The sequence below is a fragment of the Thunnus albacares genome, chromosome 21 (assembly GCF_914725855.1).
Source record: "Thunnus albacares chromosome 21, fThuAlb1.1, whole genome shotgun sequence".
NCBI lineage: Eukaryota > Metazoa > Chordata > Actinopteri > Scombriformes > Scombridae > Thunnus > Thunnus albacares.
This window is the reverse complement of record NC_058126.1, coordinates 15,001-39,294: the sequence shown is the minus strand read 5'-3', so window position 1 is coordinate 39,294 and position 24,294 is coordinate 15,001. Positions and strand designations below refer to the sequence as shown.

The following is a 24,294-nucleotide window of genomic DNA, read 5'->3' as shown; positions in this document are numbered from 1 at the left end:
TACTGTTCTCCACTGACCTCTACTGTCCCCTACTGTCCTCTACTGACCTCTACTGACCTCTACTGTCCTCTACTGTCCGTGTGTTTACCTGACACTCTCCCGTCTCCTGGTCGCAGCTCTCACTGTGGTTGTTGCAGCGACAGGGAACACACGGACGCACAAACAGCGACCTTTGATCCTGAGACGACAACTCAGACCGAGGCTGATGGAAATAACCAGGAGCACAGTCCTACAGACAGACAGGTGAGACACAGACAGGTGAGACACAGACAGGTGAGACACAGACAGGTGATGTAATCTCAGGTACTGTAAAGATGCTATCAGAAAGTTCCAGTTGGCCATAGCAGTGTTCTGTATTTTGATTGGGCAGCAACAGGGTGCCACTTTGTTGCCGTGGCTACCAGCTACATGTTAACAGGCTACAGGCTGGACCAGTAACACCAACTCTCTCGCTGTGGCCTCTATGGTTGCCATGGTGACACAGCGAAAAAACATGGCTTACCTGACAGGACAGTCCGGCATATCCCGGCGGACAGATGCAGGACTCGATCAGTCTGGCCCCGCCCCCCTCCGCCTTCTCCGCCTCCACTGCTGTTTCCATGGTGACGTTGGAAATCCTTACAGAACAATACATGATGATGTCACTGCTACAGCTGATGGTGACACTGCTAGGAGCGATGATGTCACTGGTATGACTAATGATGTGTGTGCATACCTGCTCTGCTGCAGTCTCGTCCCGTATGAAGCCTTGATGATGACGTACTGGACGTTACTGAGAACGGACATGAAGTCAGCACGACTCACCGGCTTCTCCGACACCGAGTTAAAATACTTCCACTTGTGCTGTGACACAAACACACACAATAACACATGATAACACACAAACACACACAGTTATAATAAACCATCATGTGTTTTATCTAAACACTGATGATGTTGATTCCCTGCAGCATGTCGTACCTCTGTCAGCCTGATGACATGCTGTGTCCTGATGCCGTTGCCAGGAGCAACCATGTCTGTGTATATGACCAGATTCATCAGGGTCCCACCCCTCATCAGCACCTGAGGTTCCCGATTGGCCAGCCCAGAGCCGTCCTCAGCATAAAAGGTCACAACATAAGACAGCAGGCCACCGTACGACAGCAGCTATAAAACAAACACAAAAAATACACAATAAAAAGTCAATATTTTGGGCCTAAGGTTGCAGTGTCAGTGTATTCAAGTGCTGTGAGACAACAGTTTTGGTGACAGTACCTGGTTGCCCTCGAACTGGCGGGGCAGTCTCCAGTAGAGCGGGCCGGCCAGCCTGCTGGTGTTGAGTTGACGGGTGTCGAGCAAAATGTCGTCATTCTGCTGATAAACTCCAGATACTACACCCTGCAGGTTAGACTGACTGACCAATGTCAACAGAGCAGGAGAGCGAGCCAGGGTTATCTATGACGGAAGGAAGAGAGAGAGTAAACCGGCTGCTTTCTGTCTTTCAGTTCAATTGGAAAATGTTTTATGTGCATGTGTACATGATTAATCCTAATATACCAGCTGGCCAAACATTTGTATCATGGCACTTTTTTAAGATTCTGGCACTTTCACAGTATATCATGTTTTCTTTTTTTTTGCATGACTGGGCCTTTACGTAGGTTTATAGCGGCTTATTCTACTGTCTACATAGAGTTTACATGAATTGCTTCAAAAGTTTGTTTCTGAGTCTGAATGAAAGTAAACACAGGAACTAGCTGCTTATAGGTGCATTAAGGTTAACTGCATAGTTATATCCACTAACTGAACCACCCCACGCGGGTTTGTTTACATGTATGAGGCTGACTTTCACCGCAGTTAGAAGTAAGAAAACCAAAAAAACTAAGTGCAATGACAGATTATCCTGTCGACTATTATAAGGACAATTGGGAGTCATTTCACTTTGACTGGCCAACAGTATTTATCTGAGCTTGAGTACACAGAGAGGAGATAAAACAACTGAAAGAAGAAAAACAAAGAATGGAAGCAGAAATGCAACAGAATTGTCAGGACTGTCAGCGTACAGTTAATGTTAAAAAGTTAAAGTTCCTGCAGTCACTGCCCTCCTGAAGAGAGTCGAACCTGTTGCTGCCTCTCGGATGAGATTGATTTCAGCTGTGTAACTACTAAACATGGATTTACAGCATTTACCAACATTGTTGTGCTGGAGACTGTTTCACCTCTGAAAAAATCAACTGGAATAAAAGAGCGAGGCCACTGGACCAAACAGTCAGCGCCACATAGTAAGAAAAATGAGATTACAACATGTAACTGTGTGAGGATCATCCAGCAGTATGAAAGCTGCTCAGTGTGTATCTGAACTCCTCTGGAAACATCTCATTTAATCCACTAAATTACTACTTTTCTAGCATGAACAGACACTGAACTCTTTGCAGCCTCAGACGTAAACAAACCGACGTGCAGACTGACCAGATGTAGTGAGCTATAATGCTGCTACAGGTGGACAGTTCCTGTGTTTACTGACATTCAGACTCACAAACTTTTGAATAAATTCATTAAAAATCACGAGGCCTCGTTCGCCCGAATCTCAGTTACGGAGCTACCTGGCTCGTTAGCGTTAGCATGACATTTGGCAGTGTCATTTTGTAAATGTACAATTATTAGTGTTACAAATTGTTATGTGTCACAGATTGTTGTGTGCCCTGTTAGACAGAGTTAGCTGTGGGTTATTAATTGTTTATGTTTATTGTTCTTAATCTCTATATATTCCAGATCATAGTGCTCTTCACAGCAATTATATATTTTGATGCCTATTGAAGAGTCACAGCAATTATTTCAGCTATGCACCAGTACGGCGGTTTATGAAAAAGTCATATCGTATGAGGAAATTAAAACCGGTAAACCAGATGAACCAGTATATTTATATATATGTGTGTTTCTATACTCACTGGGACTCTGCTGAGGCCTCCCTGCTCCTCACAGTCTCCACTCAGTCCGGAGCAGAAACACTGAGAGCAGCCGTCTGGACTCTCAGCCGACAGACCGAACCAACCAGAGATGCACTCCTCGCAGCGCCGGCCGGCCACGCCCACCTGAACGAACACACACACTCAGTTTACTTTACACACACACACACACACACACACACACACACAGTGTTACCTTGCACACACACACACACACACACACAGTGTTACCTTGCACACACACACACACACACACACACACAGTGTTACCTTGCACACACACACACACACACACAGTGTTACCTTGCACACACACTCTCCAGTGTGTTGACAATCACACACTTTCAGTGTCGTGTTGCAGAACTCCTCCTCTGTTCCCGCCATGTCACAGCCACACGCCGAGCATGCTGGGAAACCATAGTGACCAGGGGCACACTGGTCACATAACCTGCCAGAGAAGCCGTCTCTGCACCGACACTGCCCATTGGTCAGATCACACTGAGGGGCGGAGCTTCCCTCTGCATTGCAGCTGCATGGCTGAAGAGAGATGAGGCTGTTAGTGTGTGTTTAAATGTGTGTATTTGTGTGTATTTGTGTGCATTTAGTGTGCATGTGTTGTACCTTACAGCCTGTGACAGGGTCGTGACCCCAGTAACCTGTCTCACACCTGTCACAGGTGTCTCCCTCTGTGTGGGCGGGGCAGATGCACTCGCCACTCTCGGGGTCGCAGTTCCCGCCGGTGTGATCACAGCTGCATGCTGGGAGGAGAAGAAAGTCACAGCCAATCAGAGATGAGAGAGTCCACCAATCAGCAGCCTGACTGACATGTTGCCTTTTTTTATCTACCTGTGCATCTGTTGGTATGGAAACCATAGTAACCACGGCTACAGCGGTCACACTTGTCTCCAGCCACGCCTTCCACACACTGGCACCGTCCCTCATCATCACATGACTCAGACAGAGACCCTGATTGGATGCAGCCACAGGCCTGACAGCCCCGCCCACTCTGCAGCCCGAAGAACCCCGACTGAAAAAAAAGAACAAATGAATGAATGAATGTTTAGAAAGCTGCAGAATAAACAGGTGAGTGTGTTTGTGTCTCACCTGGCAGCGGTTGCAGGTGCGTCCTGTCACGTTTTCTCTGCACATACACTGACCCGTCGTGACATCACACACACTGGAGATGGCGCCACTGACATCACAGCTGCACTCTGAGAGAGAGAGACCCGCCTACTGTCAGTCTGACCATGAAGCCCACTGAGGTAAAACTTATTGACATTATTGATACAAATATCATCAATAATACTAATATTATTGATAGTATTGGCATGAGTAATATCAGTAATAATAATAAAACAATAATGAAACAAGAACCTTTAATGACATTTAATAAGTTTTATTAACCTGTAATGATATTTAATAATTTCACAGCAGATTCTTGTTCATCTGTTGCTGAAGATTTTATTTAATGATTTCCTGATTGATCAGAAAATAATGATTGATGAATCTTCTTCAGGTGCCTGATCTTTTCATTGTATTAATAATGTTTCATCAACAGAATTTGTCAATTTTTCACCAGACTGCAGTTTGGTGATGTCACCACTAGATGGTACACACACACACACACACACACACACACACACACACACACACACACACACACATGCACACATGCACACACACACACATATAGATGCACACACACACACACACATGCACACACATGCACACACACACACACGCACACACACATGCACACACACACACACACACACACACACACACACACACACACATATAGATGGCACACACACACACACACACACACACACACATGCACACACACACACACACACACACACACATACACACACACACACACGCACACACACATGCACACACACACACACACACACACACACACACACACATATAGATGCACACACACACACACACACACACACACACATAAAGATGCACACACACACATGCACACACACACACACACACACACACACACACACACACACACACACACACACATATATAGATGCACACACACACACACACACACACATATAGATGCACACACACACACACACACACACACACATAGATGCACACACACACACACACACACACACAGTCATGTGACACAGCAGACCAAAGAGGTCAGAGGTCAAATCTAATCTGGATTTGAGAAGATCAACATTCCTCTGTTACAAATATGAGAGAGAGAAAGTATTTGTGTTTTATCAGTGTGTGTGTGTTTGCGTTCAGCAGTTTTCAGGATGTTTGGTCTATTAAAAGGTTGAAGGTTGATACTGCAGAATAGAATAATAGAATAATTAAAAAAATAGAAAAATAGAATATTTCACCTCTCTTTGAAACCGATCATTTAGTTCTCTGGGGCGTCTGTAACCTTTAAAAACACTGCGTTTGTCTCTGCAGAGTTCATTATAACAGTGTTTTAGTTGCAGTACCTCGGCTGGCCAGCAAGGCGCTAGCGAGCTCTGCCTGTGAGGGAGAACTGAGGCCCCGCCCCTAAAAGTGATGTCACAGCAGGTACAGTATTTATGTGTTTGTGTGTGTGTCTCACCCTGACAGTTCCTAGCCTGTACGGCGTCTCCATAGTAACCGAGCTGACAGACCTCACAGTGTCTGCCGGCAGTGTTGCCAAGGCAACGCAGACACTCCCCGGTGACAGTGTCACAGTGTCCCGCCTCGCTGACATCCACATTACCGTTGCATTCGCAGGGGGTGCAGGTTCCGCCCACTACCTGTGGGTTACCATAGAAACCACTGGCACACCTGTGGACAAAGGCAGACAGACAGGTGTCACACCAGGTCCACTGCCTCTGACAGGTCCATCTACCTGGGAGTCATCCTCACCTCTCACAGTTGGTCCCTGTGTATCCATCCTGACACTGGTCACATGACACCTTCCCAGATGTGTCCAGAACACAGGTGAGACTGAAACTAAGAGCAGCAACACACACAGGTGAGACTGAAACTAAGAGCAGCAACACACACAGGTGAGACTTTTGTCTTTATAGTGATAGTTTAAATCAGTGATGTCACCTGTTGGTCGGCTCTGTCAGAGGACATGGACAACGCTGACAGTCCTCAGCTGTTCCTTCTGTGGCATCGCCATAGAAACCGGGGAGACACTGATCACAGTGAGGACCGGTCGTATTATGGGTACAACCCTGAGAGACAGACATAAAGAATGCAAGACTGCAATCAGCAGTAGAGTCTAAAGAGGGCTGTGTTGTAGCAGAGCAGCAGAGTCTAAACCACTTTCAGGAGGGAAACAAGGCCAAACGCTCACGGTGGGATAAGAAATACCGGCATTTCACAGCGGATGACTGGAAAAATGTCCTATTTACTGATGAATCCCAGTCTGATATTTATGGCAGTAACAGAAGGGTGAAATTAAGGAGACGACGCAGTCCAACATGATGGTGGGAATATTCAAGTCTGGAGTTGGACACTTGCAGCAAATCAAACAAGCAAAACAGCGGCACTCACAGATCTATAGTCTTTCATTGCTATCTCTCTTGTTAACTATTTTCCACTGTGATTATCTGCTGCTGATTCATTGGAGATTCCAGCAACAGCTAAAAGAAAATCAGGGATGCAGCAAAACTATGGAACAAACTACTGATAGATATCAGGGAAGCAGCTCACTAGATATTTTTCAAAAGAAAACTAAACACTTATTTCTTCATCTTTAACTGGCTTTTGTCTCAGTTTACTTCACACTTAAACACTACTGCACTTCTTTAAAATGTTGAATTTTACTTGATTTTATACATTCTATGTATTTTATGTTTTAACTTTTCATTTAATTTTATTATTATTGTTATTATTATGTATTGTATTTTCACTTTATTTTATCTTTTATCAGAATGTTTTATTTTCCCTCCCCTGTACATTTAAATGTTTTATTTTCATTTTATGTCTTTTATGTCTGTTTGATGTGAAGCATTTGGTGCCTGTAATTTCGTTTGCTGTAAAGCACTTTGAGCTACATTTTTTGTATGAAAGGTTCCATACAAATAAAATAATAATAATAATAATAAGAAGAATAAATAAGACGACTATAAATCAGTGAGTATGGACACCTGCAGGGAACTGACTCCCCCTGACCGAGGAGAAGCAGCGCTCCATTCTTCACACACATGCTGGAGCCTCTGGTTTACATCTTTGTGGAGAAGGATTCATACTGCAGCAGGATAATGACCCCAAACACACCTCAAAGCTCTGCAACAACTACTGGAAGACCAGAGATTACTTTGCTGGTCTTCAGTCTGTGAAATGTGACCACATGACCAGAAGAAAGGTAGACAAATATCCTTGCGTGCATCTCATATGAACCAACAGTGATGTTGCCGAATTTGAGTCAGGTTTTGTTATTGTGTTACTATATTAAATTTTGACATTTGACAAATGAATTTTTCTGTCTGATTTCAGCTCTGTGGCTGCAGAGTTTGAAACAGAAGAACTTTTGGAAGATAAACTTTGTCTCAGAGTGTAAATCTAATGTTTGTCTGAAGGGAAAGTTCATATTTTCATCAGACAGTTTAATGTGGACATCTGGCTTCTTACAAGTTCAAATCTCACACATTTCAATAAAAAATTAATGCTCCTCCAGAGAAAGCAGGCTAATATTACAGTTCCTCTGTTACCCTGTTGATGCAAACTCAATATATGTTCATGTTGATGTTTGTCTTGATAAAATCGCACAGAGTGATGTCATCCTCACACTGTTAACACTCATTACCTCCACTCACTTCTACACTGATGTTAAATTGATTTGATGAAACACTGCCTGCATATTTTTTTAAACTAAAACATCTTCCAGAATTGGTTGTCTCTTTTTAATTTCCCTGTTTGTTGATTGTGTTTTCAAACTCACCAAACAAACTCCATTGATATCACACTCTGCAGCGTGGTCGTTACATTCACATTGCATACAGTTTCCTCCAAACAAGACTCCACCCACCCGGTAAAAGCCTGGAAGACATGACTGAAACACACAAAACATAGAAACACACACACACACACACACACACACACACACACACACACACACACAAAGACAAATATGAAAACAGAAAAAGAACAAAATAGACTTAAAACAGAAAGTCCAAAGTTGCATTACATGGATTGATGTTATCCTCAGTATCTGTGAGAGTACTGACAGTAACAATAGTGTAATAACAGTCAAGACAGTGCTGACAGTAATAACAGTGCTGACAGTAATAACAGTGCTGACAGTAATAACAGTGTAATAACTGTACTGACAATACTGGAAATGTCTGGAGAGTCATTGGGCATGCTGACTCATTCCACTGCTGTCTGGGAAGGCATTGGATGAATGGATGAAGAGAGAGCCCACTGCTATACAGGCCTGAAAGCAGTGCTGCTGACCAAGTTTGACATCTCCCCAGAGACATACCGTCATCAGTTCAACAGTACCACCTGGCGAGAACACCACTGAGACCTACCACCACCTTAAGGGCCTCTACCAGCCCTGGATTTTTGAAGTGAGGACCTGGGTGAAGGCACATGCACCAGTGGAGGGACTTGTGGCTTTACAAAGCTGGCTTTACAGTACCTCAATGCTTGGAGAGGAGGGCCAGCTACATGTCTCAACCAGTGCACCACACCAACAACACTACAGCCAACACTACAGCCACCCCAGCCCAGGCCTGCAAAAAGAAAATAGCCAGGAGCTTCCAGGTAACACCAGCACTGCCCCAAACCAACAAGCATCTGGTAAGGACCTTGTTTCTTTTTATTGCTGGCAGCCAGACCACAAAGCTTCTGTGTGTCCCATACACAAAGCTAAGGTCACAGACACTTGCAATGCACCCCGGCCTGTGGTGGGGCCCTCTGGGGATAAGGAAGTGAGAGTTCAGCACTATAAAACTGTGATTGTCAATGGCCAGCAGGTTACTGCTCTGTTGGATACTGGTAGATTCATGACTCTGGTTAAGTACACACAGTGTGGTGCCAGTAGGCATTGTGGATTACAGCAGACAAGAGGACATTGTGTGTATTCATGGGGATAAGCATCCTTATCCCAAAGCTAACTTAACTGATACCACTGATGAACAACTTCACCTGATGACCGTTGGGGTGGTAGAAAACTTGCCTGTAGATGCCATCCTGAGATGGGACTTACTTGTACTCATGGACTTACTGCAGGAAAAAGATCTGCCAGTGGAAACTGACTCTGGGGAGAAGGGGGAGGTCAATGTGAATGTTTCTTGTGGTGTGATCACTGGAGCCCTGACAAAAGCTGGTGTCCAACCACTCCCAGACCTTGACAGTAATCTGTGTGAGGGAGGCACTAAGGGGTAAAGAAAATCCTGTTGCCAGCACCACTTTGAGAATCAGCTAAGGCCAACAGAACATGAAAGAAAGAGTTTGCTGTCCAATAAAATGTGGGAAGTATCTGAAAATATTTCTGGTAATCCCTGCTAGCTATAGATCACTGGTCATGCACCTGACACACACTCCCATGGGCCAGACACCTTGGCCACCATAAAACCTATCTTCACATCAGTTCACACTTTTATTGGCCCCCCATGTACACAGACATTCAGAAATATTGCACCACATACACCACATGTCAGAAAACATGCACTGCCTGCAAGTCTGACCAAGCTTTTCTGCAGCCACTTCCTGTTGTTTTCATTCCATTCTACAGGATTGCCATGGACACTGTGGGCCCTTTGGTGAAAAGCAGCAGTGGTCACCAGTACATCTTGGTGTGTGTGACTATGCCACCCATTTACCCTCTGCTCTCACTTTTCTGCATGTTTTGGTATAACTGTTGTCCAGATTGGGGATACTGGATGACATCCTGATGGACCAGGGGACCAACTTCACCTCCAGGTTGATGCAGCCCTTCCATAAACAACTGGGCATCTCAGCAATCAAGGCCACGCCATACTGCCCACAGACTGATGGTCTTCTTAAAAGATTCAACCAGATGCTGAAGTGGATGCTGCAGAAGTTTGTGGATGACAGTGGCAAAGGTTAGAACCGTTGGCTGCCATTTTTGCTCTTTGCCTACTGAGAAGTTCCCCAGGCCTCAACGGGTTTCTCCCCATTTGAGCTGCTACATGGCTAGGGCTGGGAAGCTTCTTCCACCACTCCAAGTGACAGAGGGGTGGTGCAGTTTGAGCTTGAAATGAGAGATTGGCTGGCAAGGTATCAGGAGGAGGCAGAGGTCAACCTGCATGAGCCCAAGAAAAGCCAGAAGAACTGGTATGACCAACAGGCTTGCACCGTGAGTTCCAGCCTGGCCAAAAAGTCCTGTTGCTTGTCTCCTCTTCCAACAGTAAGCTCTTGGCAAAACAGCAAGGGCCATACATCATCACCTGCAAGACGGGTCAATTATTACTGACAGTAACTGGATGAAGGTGACTGAAATGAACTGCTGACCTCACAGGAAGTGCCGCTGTAACCCCAAGGGCATTCACATGTCTCCACAGCAACTGCCTGAACACCAGAAACTGCACCAGAATCGGCAACATCCAGAGACACTGAACTGAGCCTAAAGGAAAGACAGACAGGCATAAAGACAGAGACATTTTAAATATAATCAGATTACTGTCATGTGAGATGTAATCAGATTACTGTTGTGTTAGGTGTAATCAGATTATTGTCATATTAGATGTAATAAGATTACTGAGTCCTCACCGTATCGGCCCATCAGCAGAGGTGTTCAGGTGAACTCTGACCCTCAGTGATGTCACATCAGCAAGGACTGACAGCAGGTCGTCGCGGTTAATGAGACGGCCTGTTTGCATGTCCATGAACTGCTGTGGGACCATCATTATGGCAACTGAGCGCCCAGCCAGTGGCGAAAGGAAGAGGTGGAGAGGTGGTGAGAGACGAAGGGCTCGACCATTACCCTGGAGATGAGAGAGGAGGAATCAGTTCCGTCTGGGTAATGTAGTTGTTACAGACCTAATCTGAACTATAACATCTTCTCACCTCCATGATGATGTCAGAGTGAGCTGGGAGAGAACGATCCTCATTGTCCAATGGGATGTCATAAACCACAGTGTAGTTCAGGAAACCTCCATAGGACACCAGCTAGAGACAGACAGGCAGAGAGTAAGTGAGACAGATAAAAGTCAGTTATATTGTTAATGTCTTTCTCAGGTTTTTGAGAAAGACATTACCCTTTGTGACACAATGTCAAAACAACAGAAATATTATGGAGGAATACTTTCCAAAATTTGGAAAAAAATGCCCAGAATTGCAAAGTCTGATAGAAAGGGAGGAATTACCCCTCATTCTGGGGGAAAAGAAAGAATGTGCAGTGTTGGCTGCTAAATACGTCACTTTCTGCTACAACAAAAAAAGACATATAGTCAGGAGGCCCAATTGCAAATTAAGATAATGCCACTGGGTAAAATCAGACAACCTATCTAGTATTAATATTTAACCTCTTTATATGTGTGCCATGTTGTCATCTCAGAAAATTATTTTTGGGTAATTTTATCATTGTATACTTAAAGCTGGTAAAATCAGACTTTTTCACATTACTGCCAAATTCTTTTCAAGCACTAGTGTGTAAAATTTAGTGGCAATGAGTAGTGAGGTTGCAGATTACAACCAAATGAGTACCTCTCTCCTCACCCTCCCCTTTCAACTGTGTAGCAGAACCTATAGTGGCCATGAAACTCGCGAAAAATGTGAAAGGCCATCTCTAATATAGTGTTACATATACTGAAGTACCTTGCAAATGCTGCAGAGTCTGGCAAACAAATGATCATCAAGTTGGTAAAAAATTAACTGGCTACAAGGAACACAGATTTCCACTACAGCTTCACCAAGAGAAAACCAAAAACATTCTCAAGCCTCTACAGTGCAGAGGCTAAGCGTGAAAAACTCAGAGCCAAGTGTGTGAAGCCTGACAGGGATATTTTCCGCTGCATCATTGTATCCATGGAGAGTAGCAAAGAGGTCAACATGGATGAGCTTGTCCAAAAGGAACTGTGTGCAGTCCCCCTGTCAATGCCACAACAGATAGAGTGCTCAGACCTACCAACAAAGCAGACTTAGCCACCATACTAAAAGTTGGTGCAATGGACACAGAGCTCAGTCCATCCAATGTGAAAACATGCACTATCATTGATGGAATGGCTTTAGTAAGAGCAATGGAAAAACCTCAAAATGCATCAGCCTTTGGGGATTATGCTGATGAGTTCACACGGAGAGTGACAACTAATCTACATGGGAACATCACCAGAGTGGATCTAGTGTTTGATTAGTACCAACAGAACTCCATAACAAGTGGAACAAGAGCTAAACGAAGCACTACTCTTTGAAAGGTTTGCACCATTGTGAGTAGCAGGGATGTAAATCTATCTGCTAACTGGAATAGTTTCATTGAAATGAATGAAAACAAAGTCAACCTGATCCAGTTCCTATCAAATGAGCTTGAGGAAGCACATGCACAATTCAGGAAACTGTTATTAGGGGAGGTTTTGATGATCCTGAAAAGGTGGCATCAGCAGCTGGGATTGGTGTTTCTCACCTACAGGCTGTACATGAAGAAGCTGATACCTGCATACTTCTACATGCAGCTGATGAAACAACCAAAGGGTATCAGAGGCTTATCATTCAGTGCCAGGACACAGATGTGCTGGTATTACTTCTTGTATTTACACACCAACTGAGCCAAGAAATTTGGATGAAAGCAGGAACAGCCAAGAAACTACGATACATCAAAGGTCATGATACCTATAGTCCTATTAAACATGCACAGCCTATTTTTAAAATAGAGGAAATAACAGAACCAGAAGTGGCCAACATTATCGGTACACTGAAAAGCTCTAAAGCTAAGGATGCCTACGGGCTTGACACCAACTTTTTGAAATTGCACAAGGATTCTCTAGTACGCCCGATTACATATTTGGTTAATCTGTCATTCAGGCAAACAGTTGTTCTATCAGCTTGGAAGGTGGCCATGGTTACCCCAATCTTTAAATCTGGGGATAAAATAGACATGGCTAACTATCGACCAATCAGCATCCCCCCGGTTATATATAAGATTGCTAAGAAGTGGGTGGCAACCCATATTGCACCCTATGCAATTTGGGTTCTGTGCCCACCATTCCACAGAATCAGCAAACTGTGTCTTCTTCGAAAAATTTAAAAGCATATTGTATAAGAGTTCCTATGTCGGTGCTGTCTTTCTTGATTAAAAAAGGGCATTTGATACTGTTGACCACCAGATCCTTTTATCTAAATTAACTCACTTTAATTTTTCTGAAGAAGCTATCCTGTGGATGAAATCATACTTATACAATAGAAAGCAATGTGTTTGTATTGACAGCACCAAATCTTCTTACCTTGACTGTCCTGTAGGGGTCTCACAAGGCTCTATTGTTGGACCAATCTTATTCACACTATATATTAATGACTTATCCAATGCATTTCAAAACATCAATATTCGAATGTATGCAGATGATACAGTAATTTTGTACACGTACAAAAGATGTCCAAGAAGCCTCCTTACCTCTTACATCTGCAATTGCCCATGTCCAGGACTGGCTTACTAAATCATGTTTTTATTTGAACACTAAAAAAACAATGTGTATGTTACAAAGTAACCAGTAAAGGTGACATGCTCTAATATGTTCCTGAGAGGGGAGGAACTTGACATTTTAAATGAGTTCAAGTATCTTGGACTACACATTAACATGTAAAAGTCATGTGTAAAAGGTGTCAAATACAGTGAAATTTAATTTACAAAACTTTAAGCAAATCAGGACCTTTCTGATAGTGAATGCTATCAGGATGTTTTTACACTCAATGTTTTTTTCACACATATAACACTATTTTACTAGCTGGTCACTTGCAGGCGTAACAACACTTAAACCAATAGAATTACTCCAAGAAAGCTATAAAAATTCTTGATAAAACAAAACAAAACACTTAAGTTCCATCATTGTAACATCCTGGAAAAATATCATTTATTGAGTTTTGAGAACTTTAAAAACTTTAAATACCTTTAAGTCTCATCTCAAACAATGGCTCAAGGCAAATTAGAACTGTGATCATTTTTAACTGGACATGTGTACAATTTATTTTGTCCTTTAATGCTGTGTATTTTTATATTTGCATTTGCATGTTGTTATTTAAACTGTTTATGTTTTCGTTACCTGCCTAGGGACTATGGATGTAAATGACCATTTTTGCTAACTCCAGCATATTTACATTTTGTATTGTATACTGATGTTGATTAATGTGCTCAGTCCCTATCAAATAAACAAAATAAATAAAAAATAAATGATATCAAAATGCCATATGAGATGCTTAATGGTCTGTTAGCATTTCATGCTATCACTGGATGTGATACTACCAGCTGGTTCACCGAAATAGGAAAATGGACTTCATGGAAAGTGTTCCAGCAGTAAGCTTACCTACTCCACAATTTTGGTGAGGATGAAGTACCAAGTCCTGCTACTCTATCGTTGGCAGAACAGTTTGTATGCAAACTGATCCAAAATCAACCAGCACCTCAAACCATGTAGTTCACTGTATCCCTGTTTCAGAAACTGAAAGCCAATGTTGATACTTTATCACCAACAAAGGATGCCTTGACTCTACAAATCATGAGGGCCCACTTTCAAACAAAGGTCTGGAAACAGTCACTAGTGACCCATCCACAGTTGCCCTCACCAAACAACTGTGTTTAGCATGCAGTACAACCTGTACAGGCAAGATGTTTGGAGCTGACAAACTGTGGATATGAGGAAAGGAAATCGGTGCAGTACCAGGCATTGTCTCTGTGCAGAAGAGGAATGCATTGCAGTGTGTCATGTAGATGTGCCCGTACATATATTATTCTATTAACTAGTATTGCTATTAGGGCCCACGAAAGGCGCACTTGTATCTGAAGGAATTATTATTATTATTCCAAAAGAATCATATTTTTGGGAGGCTAAAGGTGCTCGAAAACTCATGAAACTTTGCATATGCATCAGAAGTGCCGGAACTTGATCTGATATAGGTCTTGGGCTTGGGTGTGGCAAAATGGCTCGATAGCACCCCTTACAAAATTTCAAAGTCAAAGCCCCCATCTTTAAATTTGATGTTGATGAACAAAGTGTGGTAGGCACATGTGTCATGTCCAGACTTTAAAAAAGCCTCCTGGAGCCATAGCCTCAGTCCAACAGGAAATCGGCCATTTTAAATTTACTGTGCAATTTTTATGCAGTTTTTGTCATTTGCAGGTGTTTTACTTTAACCATTGCCATGGTGACGCAGCAACTTTCAATGTTTCGCCATGAACGAGGAAATTGTTGTAACTCGAATGTACATTGTCCAACCTGCCCCAAATTTCTCATGCTTGATAAGAATCTCAGCCTGAACACACCTACATGTCAATATTGAGTCATAGTCATAGCGCCACCTACCAGCAACAGGAAGTTACAGGTGCTGTGCTTTAATTCACATTATTTTTGTTAATTTCATTCCTTAACACTGTCTTTCATAATCATAATTGTGATTTTGCAACACGTCAAATGTCAAACCAATAAAGCATATAAAATTGAATTGAATTGAATTGAATTGACAGACAGACAATAACCCACCTTGTTCCCAAGGAAACTGTTGGGCGCTGCCCATGACAGCAGTTGTTGGTGGGCGTGGCCAGAGGAGGTGTTCCTGGGAATGGGCAGGTCATTGCCATGGACAACAGGGTGTGTCTGGTGGGACTGAGAGGGGCGGAGCCAAGCGTCTGTATGAAGCATCTGCAAAAAAATCATCATCAGGACAAATTTTCAGAAATAATACTTTATGCCACTGTGTTACCTACAGGTGTATGTGTTACTTGTGTACAGGTGTATGTGTTACCTGTACTGTGGACCAGCCGGTGCTCTCGCAGACATCGGACACACCGAAGCAGAAGCAGTCGGTGCAGCCGAGCGGATGTGCGGCCTGCAGGTTGTAGAAACCTGGTTTACACAGATCACAGTGTGCTCCCATCACATTCACCTGAGGAGGAGAACAGGTGAGCCGTCAGCACACTAAACACCTTTAACATTCAATAAGAACTGTGTGGTTAACCTTCTAACTGAAACTGATGGATTAAGGCCCCCCCTACAGTGTATTTTGGCATTTTTAAGATAATTCATATTTTTCTGAGTCACTTCCTGACAATATTGATTAGCCACACTGTTCACAAAATGTTTGTTGACAAACAACTTAATTTTACACTCAAAATTCAAAATTTTAAGCTAAAACTTAACAATGGCATATGACTATAGTAGAACGCTGCAGTCATATGTCATCCTCATAAAATCCCTTTGTTTTTGTGAGCATCACTGATACAGTATCAAGTGACTGTGTTTCAAACTAAATATTTGCTGCAGATGTGCTGCAACAATGGAGTAATGCTTAAAATATAAATAATTTATTTCAGTTAAACACTCTCCACCTAAAATTGGCACAGAAAATAAAGTTTAATGTGGTTAAAGCAGGAAAGTCAGTAAGTCAGTCTGCATTGATCTATAAATGAATGTGGGTGATTCTTACAGTATTTGCTGTAACGGCTGCTTTATACTGTATGAAGCTTCTCCTTCAGTTCATTAAATCTCTGCAGCATCTGAAGGCAGCAGGACTGATATGTTGATAAATCTGCAGCCTCTGAGAAGTGAAGTGCCAGAGCGCAGTGCCGTTACGCATGGCCGTTCACTGTGTTCACCTTTATTAAATCATCTGATGTCACCAGGCTGCTACAGTATAACCACACACACCTCTACACACTTCAGACTGATCGGTTATAACTCAATGTTCTGCTTTTTTATGAGGGAGTTGGCATTTATTAGGCTATTCAAATTTCAAAAGAGGATGCAAAATATTAAACTGAGAGTGTAATGCATGCCTTTGCATACTCATAGAACCGGGCCTGGCCACTGAGGAAGAAGTGTGTCATTACTTAGTATAGATGATCATCGTCTGATTTCACCTATGGATTTCATATATCTGTGTTATTGACATATAACCTAGTCTATATAGCTAATGCTGTAGTAAGTGGACAGGTTAGGATTATGTCCAACTATCAACCACATCCCCATTCTTTGTTTGAGAAAGACCGTTAACTGTTAAACAGGAAGTAACACCAGCTGGAGTGGGGCTTTAAAAGTCAAACTGTTTTTAATTATATAACTGCCTGTCCAGACTCACACAGACAGGTCAGGTAACCTTGGTCAGGTACTGGTGCAGGTTTACCTTGCAGATGCAGTCGCTGCAGGGGTCAGTGTTGATGCTGCCGGCCAGGTTACACTCACAGCGAACACACTGAGGAAAATCTCTATATCCAAACGCACAACGGTCACACTGTCGTCCTGCAAAACCCTCCTTACACACACACTGACCTGCAAACACACCTGCAGACAAACCAGAAACACACCAGAAATATTAATAATAGTGATAATAATAATAATAACAATGATAATGATGATATTAATAATAATGATGACCTGGCACTGTGTCGTCTCTGGTGCAGACTGAAGACTCTGATCCTCTCAGATCACAGTTACACTCAATACAAGGAGAGTCTGCATAAGGAGAAACCTACACACACACACGCACACACACGCACACACACACATGCGCACATGCACAACCACACATTTGCAATATTTGTCAGTATCTGTGCTGGTATGTAGTATTATCTGCAGTACTTGTCAGTATTTGTTAGTACCTGTGCTGGTCTGTAGTATTATCTGCAGTACTTGTCAGTATTTGTTAGTACCTGTGCTGGTCTGTAGTATCCATCAGTGCAGGTCTCACAGTTGATGCCAGCGGTGTTTTGTTGGCAGTCGATGCAGACTCCACCTCCCTGACGAACACCACGGATGTTCAGACTCAACCTGAGGTTGGCGACAGTCTGATTGTAGAAACAGTCACCTGCTTTGTTGTGACAGTTACACTCTAACAGACAGACAGGCAGGCAGAGAGAGAGACAGGTGTTTTCAATCAACTTCTTATGCAAAGATTCAACCTGGTGATGAAGTGATGGTTCAGTCAAAGCCCAAACATAGTCGGAGTGTTTACTGTTGTTTTCCTGAACTGCACTGGCTTCCAGTGTGGTTCAGAATTGATTTCAAGGTTATACTGTTTGTTTTTAAAGCCCTAAATGGGCAGGGCCTCTCCTTTTAACCCCTTATCCACCTCCAGGACTCTCAGGTCATCTAACCTGGCTCCTGGCTGTCCTGCGAACAAATCTTAAACTCAGTAGGGATCACGCTGCTCGTGCAGCCCCCAAACTATGGAACAGCATCCCCCTCTCTATCAGATTTGCCTCCTCCCTTGATTCCTTCATGTCCAGGCTCAAAACACACTTTTATTTTTTAACATTTGGATGCACTTGAAATGGTTCTTATTCTATGCCTTTAACAATGTTTGTTGATTTGTGCTATATGTTATGTGGTTGTTTTGTTTTTAGTCTTTCATTCTGTTTATTACCTGATTTTATTCTGTACAGCACTTTGGTCTGCTTGTGTTGTTTTTAAATGTGCTCTATAAATAAATGTGACTTGACTTTTACAGAGTACTGGTGTTCCTATATTTTTATTCACTCAGTGTATCCACACTAAATGATTTTTCTGCTGTCCCATAGGTTCTTTTTTAATTTATCCGACCCCTCCCTCACTGTGAGCCAAGATGACATCTGTAACAGTTAATGTATAGTTTGTATGTTGCCCCCCCCCCCAGCTGTGACAGCAGTTGCTCATAGGTGTTACCTGTGACTATCAGCTCTACATCTATTCATGCTGCACTGAGCAGTGGTCAGTCTGTCTCCCCCCTCACACACTGACCCCCCTCAACCAAAGCATTCTACTATTTACTCTTGAATGGTGTTTCTATTTTTATGTCCACCCAGTATCTCTTACTTTCACATGTGTTTCCCTCGGAGACGGTTCCTGGTTGCCATGGCTGCTGGTGGTAACCAGGGCAACACTCGTTACAGCTCTCTCCACAGGTGTTGTGCTCGCACACACACTGCAGCTTCTGTACACACACAAACACACACATACATACACACACACAGAGGTTGAAGTATGGAACACTGTACAAGTGCACAAGTGTGGTTGACAGGTGTACAGGTGTGTGGCGTTACCTTGGTAACAGGGTCCAGCGGGCAGCTCTGGGCATGGCCGTAGCAGATACACATCCCGCCCACTGAGATGTCTTTGATGGAGTAAAAATACTGAAGAAAGGGTCAGGGTTAGGGTCAACAGTCAACATAACAGCAAGTGAAATGTTTGAATCATCTGAAAACATGAAAAAATGTCTGTCTGTCAGACAGCCTGTCTCACCCTCCGAGTCACGATGGGGTCGATGTCTCGTGGATCACGGGCGCTCAGTGTCATCAGATCAGCGTTGAGTGTTCTGATTCGCTGCAGCCGCAGTCTGATGTACCGAGCTGAGGTGAAGTTCAGGAGGTCAGAGGTCAAATCATCAGCACCGGGTCGACCGTTAATCAGAGAGGTATGGATCTGAGAAACAGACAGGTCAGTCAAGTTAAGTCGATTTTATTTATACAGCAGTCATGACAAAAGTCATCTCAGGGCACTTTTCACACAGAGCAGGTCTAGACTGAACTCTTTAATTTACAGAGACCCAACATTCCTCCATGAACAGCACTTGGTGACAGCAGTAAGGAAAAACTCCCCTTTAATGGGAAGAAACCTAAAGCAGAACCGGACTCTAGGTGGACGCCATCTGCCTTGACCGGCTGGGTTGTGAGAGAAAGACGGAGGGAGGGAGAGACACAGAGAAGCAGAATAACAACAATAATAACAACAATAATAATAACAGAAATATGTCTAATTATAATAACAGTGGCATTGGGCAAAAATGACTAATTATAAAGCACAAAACTCTTGAAAAGAAGTTAAGTTAGTAACATGCATTGATGTTACATGAATGCATACAGATGGAGAGGAGGAGGAGGAGAGAGGAGCTCAGTGCATCATGGGAAGTCCTCCAGCAGTCTAGGCCTATAGCAGCATAACTAAGGGCTGATCCAAGGCGAGCCTGGTCGGCCCTAACTATAAGCTTTATCAAAAAGGAAAGTTTTAAGCCTACTCTTAAACATAGAGAGGGTGTCTGCACCCCGGACTGAATCTGGAAGATGGTTCCACAGGAGAGGAGCCTGATAGCTGAAGGCTCTGCCTCCCATTCTACTTTTAAAGACTGTAGGAACCACCAGTAAGCTGCATACTGGGAGCGCAGTGTTCTAGTGGGATAATACGGTATTATGAGCTCTTCAAGATATGATGGTGTCTGACCATTAAGGGCTTTGTAAGTTAGGAGAAGGATTTTAAATTCTATTCTAGATTTTACAGGAAGCCAATGCAGCGAAGCTAAAATGGGAGAAATGTGGTCTCTTTTTATAGTTTTAGTCAGAACATGTGCAGCTGCATTCTGGACCAGCTGGAGAGTCTTTAGAGACTTGTTAGAGCAGCCTGATAATAAGGAATTACAATAATCCAGCCTAGAAGTAACAAATGTGTGAACTAGTTTTTCTGCATCTTTTAGGGACAGGATGTGATTTTTGTGATATTACGTAAGTGAAAAAAGGCAGTCCTTGAGATTTGATTTATGTGGGAGTTAAAGGACATATCCTGATCAAAGATAACTCCCAGATTCCTTACGGTGGTGCTGGAGGCCAGGGTAATGCCATCCAGAGTAGCTTTATCATTAGATAATGTGTTTCTAAGGTGTTTAGAGCCAAACACAATAACTTCAGTTTTATCTGAGTTTAATAGTAGAAAATTGCAGGTCATCCAGGTCTTTATGTCGTTAAGGCATGTTTGGAGTTTGTTTAACTGATTGGTTTCATCTGGCTTCATTGATAAATATAATTGGGTGTCATCTTCATAACAATGAACATTTATGGAGTGTTTCCTAATAATATTACCTAAAGGAAGCATATACAAGGTGAATAGAATTGGTCCAAGTACAGAACCTTGTGGAACTCCATGTCTAACTTTGGCCTTCATGGAGGATTCATCATTAACGTATACAAACTGAAATCGGTCTGATAAATAGGACTTAAACCAGCTTAATGCAGTTCCTTTAATGCCAATTAAATGTTCCAGTCTCTGCAAAAGGATTTGATGGTCAATTGTGTCGAATGCAGCACTAAGATCTAACAGGACAAGTATAGAGACAAATCCTTTGTCTGATGCAGTTAGGAGGTCATTAGTGACTTTCACCAGTGGTGTCTCTGTGCTATGATGCCTCTAAATCCTGACTGAAAATCCTCAAATAAACTATTGTTATGTAGAAAGTCACATAACTGATTAGAGACTGCTTTCTCAAGGATCTTAGAGAGAAATGGAAGGTTAGATATAGGTCTATAATTGGCTAAAACACCTGAATCAAGAGTAGGCTTCTTAAGAAGAGGTTTAATTACAGCTACTTTAAAGGACTGTGGTACATAGCCTGTTACTAAAGACAGATTGATCATATCTAGTAAAGAAGTGCTAACTAAGGGTAAGACTTCCTTAAGCAGCCTAGTTGGGATGGGGTCTAAGATAGCGGGTAGCTCTCGGTCTGAAAAGTGAAGCTAAATGCCTTAAACCTGCGTTCTCTCTAATGGCCAGCAGGGGGCGACTCCACTGGCTGCAAAAAGAAGTCTGATTGTATAGAAGTCTATGAGAAAATGACCATATTTCTCACTTGATTTATTCCCTCAGTAAAGACTTTCCTAATGAGTTTATGGTTTCAATCACTAGTTTCAAGTCTTCTTCCTTACAGCATGATGTTCATTTTGTAAATTATGGTCCCATTTAGAGTGAAACAGACGATAAAGCAGCATACGCTTTAGGGCATGGCTACATTGTGATTGACCTGTCGCTACGTAACCATGGAGTAACCAGATTCACAGAGTATAGGTGTAGCTGCTGCTATTTCACAGTGTGTTTTCAGTTCATGAAAGTTAATTGTAACATTTGTTCACCTAAAGAAAGTCTTGTTCAGCGTTTGGTTGTGATAAAAGATCCTCTAAGGAGTCAGATGTTCGGTTTTTCCTGTGAGTACATTTTGTTTTAACGGTTTCAGGCCTGCTTTTTGCTAGCAAAAAATTAGCATTAGCATTATAAATGTTAATCATAGATTGTAAATGTACCGTGTTAACCAAGATAGCAGCTAGCGCTATGGTCAGCTCCACTCTCTTGTCCAAATATGGTCACTTCTGGCTCCAAAAATCAAACATGGTGACGGTCCAATCGCTAAACTTGAGGCTTCAAAACGGCAGTTCACAAACCAATGGGTGACTTCACAGTGACCACATCCATATTTTTTATAGTCTATGGGTCTAAGAGACAGGTTGATGGCTTAGATGAAGAAGTTGTTGAAGTTACTTCAGGAAAGTCGATTGGAGAAAAACAGTCCAAATATATGTCAGGATTTACAGCTGTTACTAAGGTTCCTGTGTTTGGGGAGAGAACGGTGCCTGTTGAGGGCAGGAGGTGGTTAATTTTGTCTCTAATAGTTAGAATTTTATCATTAAAGAAGCTCATAAAGTCGTTACTACTGAGAGCTATAGGAATACATGGATCAGTAGAGTTATGACTCTTTGTCAGCCAAAGTGCTGAAAAGGAACCTAGGGCAGTTTTTATTCTCTTCTATTAATGCTGAGTAATAGGCGGCTCTGGCATTACAGAGGGCCTTCCTGTATGTTTTAACACTATCTTGCCAGACTAAGTGAGATTCTTCTAGTTTGCTGGAACGCCAAATCCTTTCCAATTTTCATGATGTTTGCTTTAATTTGCGGGTTTGGGAGTTAAACCATGGAGCTAACCTCTTATGTTTTATTATCTTCTTTTTTAAGGGGGCGATGGAGTCGAGTGTTATTCGTAATGAGCCTGCAGCACTATCAATAAGATTATCAGTTTGGGAGGAACTAAAGTTAACATAAGAGTCCTCTGTAGTATTGAGACATGGCAGTGAATTCAGTACTGATGGAACTGCTTCCTTAAATTTATCTACAACACTATCAGAGAGACATCTAGTGAGGACATTTTTGTCTAATGGTGTGTAATCCAGTAACAGGAATTCAAAAGTTATTGAGTAATGATCTGATAAAATAGGATTTTGTGGAAAAATTATTAAATGTTCAATTTCGATCCCGTAAGCTAGAACATAGTGGAGGGTGTGGTTCAGACAGTGAGTGGGATTATTTACACACTGAGAGAAGCCAGTTGAGTCTAATAATGAGAGAAATGCAGTACTGAGACTGTCACTATCAACGTCCACATGAATATTAAAATCACCTACTATAATTACTTTATCTGTACTAAGGACTAAGTTTGATAAAAACTCTGAGAATTCAGATCAGAGTTCAGAGTACGGACCAGGAGGACGGTTCACTATAACACATAGAACTGGCTGTAAAGTTTTCCAGGTTGGCTGAGAGACTAAGAACAAGACTTTCTAATGAGTTATAATGAAGTTCAGGTCTAGAGTTGATAATGAGGCTGTGACTCCTCCTCCTCAGCCAGTGTCTGGAGGAATGTGAGTATTAATATGACTGGGAGGACTGGATTCATTTAGACTGACATGTTCTTCATGACACAGCCAGGTTTCAGTAAGACAATCAATCAATATGATGATCTGAGATTAAATCGTTTACTAATACGACTTCAGATGACAGAGATCTAATGTTCAAGAGTCCACATTTAATTCTCTTATTCCGTTGTACTGTTGCAGTAGTGGTTTTAATTTTTTATTAGATTTTTATATATAACTCCTCTTCTGTTTACTTTAATTGATTTAAGTGACAATCAGTGAGAAAGTGATTGGGCACAGAGTGAGAGACAGGTGTACATTCAGACAGACAGGTGTAGGTCTGTCTCACCTCTCCATGTTCCAGAGGGTTCAGTCTGGAGTAGTATGACGTGCAGATCACTTCCGTGTCGCTCTTGTAGGTCGGAGGTCCGAGTCTCGGTGTGATGTCATAACGAGATAAACACTCAGAGTCACTGATGGCATAAAATTGCCAGGGGTCAAAGGTCACACCATCCAAAGAACGCTCCAGAATCCAGTTACCTGAGAGACAGACATACAGACACACAGACAGACACACAGAGAGAGAGACAGGCAGATATCAGTGACATGTCAGAGAATCAGCCAATAGCAGGCCACTACCAGTAAAATAAGGTGCAGGACAGCAGTGACAGCAGCTCTACTGTTTGACATCATTACTGTTTTACTGATATTATTTCTGTTTTAATAGATTTATTAATGTTTTGTTGGAGCTCAGAGCTTCAGAAGTGAGCTCAGTTGTTGTGGACAG

The 24,294-nt window shown here is 42.5% G+C and overlaps 1 protein-coding gene across 1 annotated transcript in view; it reads right to left on the bottom strand.

Moving 5' to 3' along the window:
* lama1 (laminin, alpha 1) overlaps positions 1–24,294 on the bottom strand; it is a 54,447-nt gene that overhangs the window by 21,955 nt on the left and 8,198 nt on the right. The window contains exons 5-30 of the mRNA XM_044340243.1: positions 23,857–24,047; positions 19,307–19,486; positions 19,108–19,197; positions 18,881–18,998; positions 17,740–17,918; positions 17,465–17,558; positions 17,214–17,371; positions 15,837–15,977; positions 15,575–15,733; positions 10,959–11,060; positions 10,662–10,876; positions 10,404–10,515; positions 7,864–7,974; positions 6,024–6,151; positions 5,835–5,921; positions 5,542–5,753; positions 4,047–4,153; positions 3,789–3,969; positions 3,564–3,700; positions 3,246–3,479; positions 2,925–3,068; positions 1,255–1,434; positions 961–1,146; positions 716–843; positions 503–617; positions 89–229 (exon numbers count right to left, since the gene is read on the bottom strand). Coding sequence (XP_044196178.1) covers positions 89–229; positions 503–617; positions 716–843; positions 961–1,146; positions 1,255–1,434; positions 2,925–3,068; positions 3,246–3,479; positions 3,564–3,700; positions 3,789–3,969; positions 4,047–4,153; positions 5,542–5,753; positions 5,835–5,921; positions 6,024–6,151; positions 7,864–7,974; positions 10,404–10,515; positions 10,662–10,876; positions 10,959–11,060; positions 15,575–15,733; positions 15,837–15,977; positions 17,214–17,371; positions 17,465–17,558; positions 17,740–17,918; positions 18,881–18,998; positions 19,108–19,197; positions 19,307–19,486; positions 23,857–24,047 — 3,830 coding nt within the window. The remainder of the gene's footprint in view (positions 1–88; positions 230–502; positions 618–715; positions 844–960; positions 1,147–1,254; positions 1,435–2,924; positions 3,069–3,245; positions 3,480–3,563; positions 3,701–3,788; positions 3,970–4,046; positions 4,154–5,541; positions 5,754–5,834; positions 5,922–6,023; positions 6,152–7,863; positions 7,975–10,403; positions 10,516–10,661; positions 10,877–10,958; positions 11,061–15,574; positions 15,734–15,836; positions 15,978–17,213; positions 17,372–17,464; positions 17,559–17,739; positions 17,919–18,880; positions 18,999–19,107; positions 19,198–19,306; positions 19,487–23,856; positions 24,048–24,294) is intronic.